Genomic DNA, 9,750 nt, shown 5'->3' on the forward strand with positions numbered 1-9,750 from the left:
CGTTTAAAATACTATTTGTAAAAACTATTTTTTATAAATTAAATTGTTATATAGTAAGTTAGAAATTTATATACAAAAATATAAACCAATAAATTTGTAGAAATGATACCTTAAATTTATTTATTATATCTAATCCACTTGTTTATATGGTTATTTATTACATGTTAAATCAAGTTTAAACACCATTGAAGTAAAATGTAAAAGGAATACATAAGGAATTAAATAATTAAATAGAATAAACATAAAATTTTTGAAACATATGCTGACATATTATTTATTTCATAAATACAAATATTAAATGCTACTATATTCTATGAAATATTATACTAATGTTGATGTAAAATCAACAGTAGAAAATAATAAAAGATAAATGGGAACACAAAATATGTATTCAATATTTATTTTATTATAAATTATTTAGATATTAAATATTTATGAAAATCTGTAGAAATATGTTTATAGTATAAGAAAAATCTAATATAATTTTCATATTTATTTATATTTATATTATAACTGTATTGTCTTTGTACATATGTATAATTATATTAAAAATAAAGTTATGAAAGGAGATCAATATTTTCTTATTGCAATCATAAATAACTTATTAATCTACATCATTAATTATGTTAAATTTATTCATAAATTTTTTTGGAAAAAAGTGAAACATAATACAAAATATTAATAGTATTCTTTTAAAAATTTTTGTAATAATACGATCATCTGAAATATATTTAATGCTTTACAACTTAACAAATTTCAATAAGAATGAGGCATTACAATTACTAGATGAAAATACATTGTTTTCGTCGATATTATTTAATAAATTTATATTAAATAACTTTCCATCGTAATAAATGGTATTGTTAAAGACACTTTGAACTGATTATCTTAATTAAAATCATTACGAAATGAGTACTGATAGTATCTGTAAAATAATGTAAACAAAGAGTGTAGGAAACTTTATTATGCTATATCATTTATTATATAGTTAGTACTTACACTTTGTTAATAAAAAAAATTAGTTTATATACAAGTTTGTTGTTAATATAATAATAAACAGTTTTATATGATATACATTTTTCATTAATCACCACAAATTAAGATTAAGAACAAAAAGTGATACAATCTAACCTAACATCAATTGCTGTGTAATGTTTATCGACTAAACTTCGATTGTGTCATTGACAAGTTTATCGATTGTTTCAAAATGTGGGTAAAATTTTTATAAATATTTGATTCTTTAATCGTTTAGGTATTTTACAAATATTGAATTTAAAGATAACAGAATTTAAAAAACATAATAACTAAGAGATCAATATAAGAATATAATATAGTGTAAGAAATTAGAAATAAGAACCCAATAACAATCTTCCTGTAATAGGCTATGAGACTAAAATAAATCTATTATTAATAAATCTATCTATTATAAATAAAAAAGTAGTAGTAAATTATTCATTCCTCTTGTTTTGTGAAAATGTAATTTGTTTATGATGAAATACACAATGTTAAAAAATATCAATATTAAATATAAAACACTGTTTGGAAATTTAATATCACAATCTGAATTTTTTGAGATTAATATAATTAATATAACATTTTGAAATTAAAATTTTAATTACCTGAAAAAGTTTAGAAAGCGTAATATATTGAGTTTTCCTTTGTTGAAAGTATTATCATTAGTATTTATTATTACATTTAAAAAATTATTCAGTATGTTTATAAATTTTTTACTTTAAACATATATTTTTAAACGCATATTATGAATTGTATTATCTTTTTTTATATACATAATTAATGATTATAGTTTATTAGAGATTAGAGATTACAATCTATTTATGGAAAATGTACTATAATTCTGATATTTATTAATTTGGCTCATTAAATATATATATTTCCCAAATACAGAAGAGATATTTCAATATAATTAAAGTAACTTACCTGGAATCCCTTAATTTGTAACTGCGATCACCCTTAGCAGAAGTTAAAATGTATACAGGGCTTTCCTCAGGCCCACTATCATCCTGTTGTGAGTGACTCTGCTGATCACTACCTGGAAGGCTACCATATTGTTGTGCATCTTCACTATGTCCAGAGGCAGACGAGGAGCTTGAAGAAAGCGGTTTAGTATTAAGTGCACCAAGCGAATTAAATGTTCCAAGAGGACCACCAACATTGCTTGTACCACTGCTAACACCAACAGATAGTTGACTGTCACCTGTAAAACCGGACACCATGTTCGTTGTCCTAGGAAAGAAAAAAGTAATTATGATTATAATCTATGTTTAATTTAAAGATCTTAGAAAGTATTAAAATCAATTTTATTTATTATATGTATTTATCATTATGATTATATACTTCAGTAAAAATCCAATAAATAACAGCTTATTAAATTCAGTAAATATGAAATTTTTTATTCATTTTATACATTTTTTAATATTATTTATTTACTATTTATTCCATCTTTCATACACTAAATGCGTTTTTATATATGTTTCTTAGTCTACAGTCTCATTGCATCTTGATGAATAAATAAAACATATTTCTAGCTTACAAACTTGTTTAAAATCATTTTAACCAGTACAAACTAAATTACATCTTTTAATACAATATTGTGAAAGATTACCAAGATTTAAATTCATGCTTTAATTCATCATCCAGAAAATTAGTTAATTTATTATTTAAATTAATATTCTATAACAAAGAGATTCTTTTTTTTATATATATACAGAACTACATAAGTTATTTAAGTTCTACTTATGATTAAAAACAGTTATCTGGATTTTTTATATATTCACATTTTTACAGTAGTACCAGAAATATCATATGTAATATAATGATTGTTAATTATTTTATTTTTATTATATTTATTTTATTTCTATTTTTCAATATCACTTTCTCCTCATTGATATTTTTAATGTTATAAGATGAAGTTATTTTTCTATGAAATAGCTGTGAATTATCCCAATCTTTATTGTTTTTGTGATGTAAAAGGTATAAGGATTTTTAAAAGCTATATTTTCCACAAATATTTTAAAGATTTATATAAATGGTATTCAGTGTAGTACCTAAAATTACACAAATACTGTTACTGATGTATTTAAAATATAGATTATAAATGTACAATATTTCTTCCTTCAAATATAAACTATTATTAACAAGGAATAGTACTTTTTAAATATAACTTTAATAAAAAATTACACATTACATTTTTTATTTATTTTTGTTGTATTATTATTTTTTAAGCATGTTTTTTTTAAATTACTAGTTATTATAACAAAGCATTAGTAAATAATTTAGTTCATTAATTAAATAGTTGTATAAAGTATTAGCTAGTACACAGTGCATTTTTAAACTGGACATTCGTCGCAATATATTTTTATTTATATTTATATAAATTAAATATTTTGGGGGGTCTAAATAATGTTCGTTAATGGTTGCAATGCAACTTGTAACATTTAAAATTCTATTATATCGATTAATTTTAATTACCGATTAGAAGAAAATCATTGATCGGTAAGTCAATATAAATTTACCTATCGGAGATATCACGCTCGAGGTCGATCATGTCTTCCGGTATCGCTTGTGAGTGCGTTGAATGTGTGTTCTTGGAGTGAGTGTTTGCGAACGTAGTCGCGAGTGTATCTGTGAGGCTAGTCGTGAGGCTGGTGGTAACAGAGACGGCCTCCTTCTGGCAGAGGCTCTCATGCGGCTGACTGATCTGTGTGGAGGCCCCCGGACTCGGGGGTGGGCCACCCCTAGGCCGACATTTCGGGAAAAGTCGGTTCAAGTCTGCGTTTTCCAAGATCAGGCTTGTCATCGCCACGCCACATTCATTTCTCTTAATACCCTGTCCATTCTGGAACATTATATATCCGTATCATGTAGAATGCTACTACTTATATGGTTAAATTTTTACGTTGTTAGGTGTTTTTATATCAGATGAAAGTTCTGAATATTGCTTAACATATAATTAATATCTAATTAATAATCTTAATCTTTTTCTCAATATATATTTACTGATGTGTAAAGAATCATTAAAATATAATGCAATAAATATTAAGTCTTTAATTAGGAAAGTAACAACCTGTTAAAGATCTCATTTAAAATTGATAAACAAGCAGTAAAATTAAAAAAAACTCAGAATATCATAATGATTATTCATAATAAATATACATAATTCTTATTCATAATTTTACTTTTATTTTAAAAATTGGAACATGAAAAAGTAAAAATGTATCATTACTTTATCAAATTTCATTTTATTTTATTTTGTTAATTAATATAAAAGTATTTTATGTAATACGATCGTAAGAAAGAATGTTTATAATAATAAGCTAAAAAAAATACAGTGCAAAATTGTGAGAATATGTTTACTATGATATTCTTGTTACGATACAGTAAATACTTATAAAGTTGGACAGTCCTGAACTCTAAACATAAACCGGTACCTCACTTATTGATTAAATTATTGATAGGTAAATACATATATGCATAGCACGTGGTATTTTCAATACATAACACCGACCACTCAACTTCACACTTTAATAACGTAAAAAGTTATATCCTTTATTACAGAAATTGTAAAATTTAGATCAAAAGAACTCAATGACACAACATCCATCAGACCTACATTTATTTTAACAAATCACATAAGTAATGATATATACATATATCATTACTATATATATAGCGTTGTTACCAAATTATAATTTCGTTTTGTATTCTCTTTTGCCATCATGCTTTTTTAAGATTTTATTTATATCGTTTTTATGTTACGAAATATAAATGTATTTGCATAATTGTCATTAGACACATAATGTAGTTTCATAACAATTATGCGAAACAAATAAAGGAAAACAGTAGACAAGAAAATAGAGAAATATAAAAAAGAAGACAAAATGAAATAAATAAATGACAATGGTGTAAGAAACTGGATAGAATAATGAGACATGGAAATCGGTGAAAAGAAAGAAAAGGTGGTAAAAGGAGAGCGGAAAGTCAGGAGGTAAAAGGAAGTATACAATAAGAAAGACGAGTTCTAGTCAAAATAAACGAACAGAATGAGACAAAGGCAAAAGGATGAGAAGTTTGCGGATTTGAGGAAAACATGAAAACACTAGCAGAAGAAACATAAAGAAAGCAAGATGAAAGACGAGAAAGTGTATACTAGAAAGGGCTAGAGAGAAGACGAGGGTTTGGCCCGTGCTTCGTTGAGCGTGGAATCAATAGGAGGTCACTGGCACCAGTAGATACAATCGGCACATTTTAAGTCTACCTCGGTGTTGCACAGCTTGCTATTGTATTGACCCTGTTTCTCTTTATGATTAATTCGAGACATGTGCATATCCGTAATTATAATAATTTGCGCTGTATATTTCAACATTCTATTCCTATCTCTTCTACCCCCATGTTCCATTTTTTACTTTTCTTATTCTTCTTGAGAACAAGCATTGGGATGAATCATACAAATGACACCTTAATCCAGAAGCGATAGTTATTATTTTCTTCAATAGCAAACAAGATTCAAACAGAGTGAAATCGTGCACTTATGAGATAAAATATTTTTTGTCAAAGCAATTAAAGAATCAATTTTATTTTATACTTTTATATATAAAAGATAAATTATTACATTTTGTAATATCGTATTGTTACTTAAATTAAATATTGTATTTGGATGTATCATATAATTAAAAGACATTGTATTTCGGTGTAACTTTTGTATTAAAATAAACTTTGATTTGTTTTATTGATTCTTAAAATGTAAATTTCTAAAATGTATTAGATTGTATTGTTATCTATGAAAATATTATTTTATAAACTTATAAGCTATCAATTTTTTAATGATTTTTGTCAATGCTAGTAAAAATTGTTTATTTATATTTTTCATGTACATGAAAAAGTCAATTTTAGTTTAAAAAATATAAGTATTACTTTTAGCCTTCAGGTTTTAATGTTATGAGTGTAATACGAATATAATTAATTTTATTCTTCCGCAATGATGTCTGATACGACACCAATGCTGTAAAATGCAAAAAAATTATAAATTACATTAAAACGATAAGTTACGAATGTAAAATTTATCAAAAATATAACAATTAATAATTGAAGTATGAGAAATGGAATGAAGTACTTGGAAAAAATGGAAAAAGATAACTATAGTGTATATACAATATATACTAATAACGTAATGAATATTACTACTATAATACATATAATAATGTAATGAAACAATGAAATAATGAAAATTAATCTAAGAAAGTTATCATTTTCAAAAATGTGTTTTATTTTGTTTAAAATTCTTCCATATGTAATGGATCTTAATACCATAAGTTTTGTGAATTTTATACAGTATTATCTACGTGATGTAATAGTAAATATCTATGTATATGTTAAATTTTGTCACTGCTGGTAACTTTAAGCTTACAATAGCAGGTTGCTATGGATATGCGTTTATTTCTCTCACACGCATAATGTTCAGTTTTTGGTACATGTGCATATAAAGAAATGCTAGCAAATAACGTTTTTAACTCGTAAGTATGATGAAAGTAAAATAACTGATAATTTGCATTGTAAAATATTATATTATACAAAACTATCTTACGAACTTTTTTATTTGAAATTAGCATGTTAATCGTCACGTGTGCTGTCAGCGGTAGATGACGTCTTTCGTTACTGCATAGGTTAGTTTCATTTTTTTTTCATTTGTCAGTTTGACAGTCTGCGAGATATACGGATTGTTCGCATGAAAATATATCTTGCAATTTTGACTTAAAAATTAAGATATTAAAAAATATAATTCAGTTGAGGAATGCTTGCAAAAAATTTTGTTTATATTTTGTTCTTAGTAGTTAAAAGAAATATACGAAATAACTTTGATTGATATTTAATTTCATAAATGTTATATACTTAATACTTTTTTTAGAAGATTTTCAAAAACTTCTGTAGTTATTACACATACGTAATATAATTTTGGATATGTTATTAAATTATGTAAGTCGTATATACATATGTGAATGTTTTTAATTTAGAGATTTGTTTTTGCAACAAAAGACATGTAATGAGAAATAAAAAACGGAAATTAGAAAGTTAATGTAAATAATAAAATGCTTGTATACATTTACATGTGATGAGTATTAAAATGTTGTGATATCTTTCCTGTAATATTTATATAATCACTCGGAAATAAAAAAGGATATACATCCATGTAGTACATATATACAAGTATATCAACTTTCAAATTCAGTAATTTGATAATTAAAATTTTTCGATTTTGCATTTGAAAGAAAATGTTAAAAACGGTGTCGGTGGTTACATATTTAGTTAAATATGCGCTATTTAAGACAAAGTATTTTACGCATTTATTTATATAGAAAATAACGAAGTTCATTATTATTATCTTCACATAAATTAAAAATTATTAGGAAACAATCGAGGAAGTGATATACATTATACAATTAAAAGTATTTCATATTTTGCGTACGCTGAGTTATTATGTAAATTGGCATCGTTATTTTTATTCATCATTGTTTGCTATAATTATTCAAAATTGTACTTAACTGTGTTTTATTGTGTTTCATACATTGAAATCTTTTCATATTCCAGTATTTTTCCCCATAAAAATCATATTAAATAATTTTAATTATAATAATTTTTAATAATTATCGATAATTTACTATTAAAAATACTAGCTTTTTGATTAAATGGAAATTGCAATATGTATATATCTATGTTCTTTATGTTATGTTCTTTATTTTAGCAAAATTTTTATTGAAAGAAATAACAATATTTCTTTTGAAATCATTTTTAAATATTCATTTTTAAAGATTATAGGCCAATAGTCAATTATATAGTTTAAAACAAATATTATGAAAAAAGGTTGTGCTTAGATTTCTAAATAGAATTTATCTGACTGTATAGCGATTGTTCTTATGAATATTTCTGACAAAAATGAAACGCAGACTTATGGGTACTGGATACACCTGTTTAAAAATGAGAGCATCATGTATATTGCAAATCCTGTCGTCCGATACGTACGAATTATCTATTGTCTATCTGGATTATATTTTAAGAATCAAGATCGAATTTATTACTTATAATATATCTAAAAAAATCTCAAGGAGAAATCGATCGTACGATCTTATTTGTATTTGCATTCGTAAAAGAAAGGAAAACTTGAATGGAACCTATATCTGAAATGAGTGTAAATCAACGAAATTTCAATGAACTCGTATGCGTTTAATAGAAATTTTACGAAAAAATAGAGGAAGGGCTTTGGCTGTAGGCGTCTTTCTATCCAGAGATTTCGAGGGTGACTTGACCTCTTCGAACATCAAATTATGCATTTTTGAGCGAACTTAACAAAAATAGATGGACGTTTGATGCACGAAATAAAGTAAAATGCACGTTTTCACTATAAAAAAGAGACTAAAAATTCGTAATCAGGTCTTCTATTGGAGTCTCCCATCGCAATACGACTTGCGAGAAAGAGGAATCGATCCAACATGTTAACGCGTGTCTGGCATCGAGGATGGCAGCCACCCGAACAAAGTAAGTCTTTTAGGATAAATTTTATTATCGTTTCTATTTACCTTGTTGTATCCGTTTTAATGCGTTCACTCGTCACTTTGTTATGACACGATGCACTGAATTAAATTGTCACACGAAATGTCGCAATAATCTGGTAATACGGTCGCGAGTACACAGGTCTTCAGAGGATAGTCAGACACTGAACGAATAGATGGCGCCCAACACTTGTACGCCACCCCTAGCGTCGAATTTTCCTTCAACCCTCTTACTCCACTAACATTGCTTGCTGCTTTCGACTAGAGGGTTGATCGCGTGATTCTAATCAAACTAACGAAAGTCAGCGCCAGTTCTAACTACGTAAAGTTATCTATAACAGAGAGTTGTTGATGCTTTTAGTTAATTTGTTCATTGGAAATTCAATAAGCCAAAAGTATAATTAAGAATATCATCGTATATAGAAAAAAGTATTGCTTGCCTCTAAAAGATTTACTGTATACATATACATATATGTAATAAAGAAGTTTTTTAAATACATAAATATAAGATTAATTATTGTCATACTAAACTATTGTAAGTAACTATTGTAAGATATTTAAGGACAATGTGCCTTAAAATGATATATTCTATACATATGTATAGGTAAAATATTGCTTTATATAATTGAGTTTTGTAGAAAAATTATACAATGAATGCGTATATATTTTAATAAATTACTATCATTTTTATGTCATTATTTTTGCGTTTATAAACATATTTTTAAAATTATGGTTATAGAATTAAAAGTTTATTTAGGATTAGTTTATTTAGTTGCCATATCTAAGGCAATGGTTTCCTTATTTTAAGTCACATCTTTGGTTTTAAACAACTGATAAATGAATTGAACAAGAATTGAACATGAAATAGATAATCAAAAAGAATCAACCAGACCAACTGCGGTTTTTGTTAATTTTTCCAAAACAAATATTTTAAATACTTTTATTACTTAAACATTATCTAAACATATGTATATCATTCTTACGCAAAAATCAGATAGATGGTATGAAGTAAACATTATTTATTAATTGATATACGATGTAAACACTGTAACACAACAGAGATAAGTACATTGTTCATGTTAAAAGTATCTAAGTGCTTGAGAATATTACTAAGTACAATAAACATATATGTATAATAATATATTTTTTCCGCATGCTTCGTTTCTTTTAGAATGTCAGCTAGTGGCAA

General features: G+C 25.6%; 1 protein-coding gene and 1 long non-coding RNA gene across 10 annotated transcripts in view; one reads left to right on the plus strand and one right to left on the minus strand.

Moving 5' to 3' along the window:
• The window catches only part of LOC117158091 (uncharacterized), a 37,399-nt gene extending 28,650 nt beyond the window's left edge, over positions 1–8,749 (minus strand). For 7 of the 9 annotated variants that reach the window (XM_076619195.1, XM_076619198.1, XM_033336645.2 and 4 more), the window contains exons 1-3: positions 8,589–8,741; positions 3,534–3,856; positions 1,939–2,244 (exon numbers count right to left, since the gene is read on the minus strand). In XM_076619195.1, coding sequence (XP_076475310.1) covers positions 1,939–2,244; positions 3,534–3,817 — 590 coding nt within the window. In that variant the 5' untranslated portion in view covers positions 3,818–3,856; positions 8,589–8,741. Of the gene's footprint in view, positions 1–1,938; positions 2,245–3,533; positions 3,857–8,588 lie in introns of all 9 variants that reach the window. The other 2 variants (XM_076619200.1, XM_076619199.1) reach the window with 2 other exon arrangements.
• LOC117158097 (uncharacterized) lies at positions 1,078–2,390 on the plus strand. Its single transcript, XR_013058613.1, has 2 exons — positions 1,078–1,209; positions 2,009–2,390. It is a non-coding gene; the product is annotated as an uncharacterized LOC117158097 (long non-coding RNA).
• Positions 8,750–9,750: the final 1,001 nt, after the last annotated feature.

This window comes from Bombus vancouverensis, chromosome 6 (genome assembly GCF_051014615.1).
Source record: "Bombus vancouverensis nearcticus chromosome 6, iyBomVanc1_principal, whole genome shotgun sequence".
Classification (NCBI taxonomy): Eukaryota; Metazoa; Arthropoda; class Insecta; order Hymenoptera; family Apidae; genus Bombus; species Bombus vancouverensis.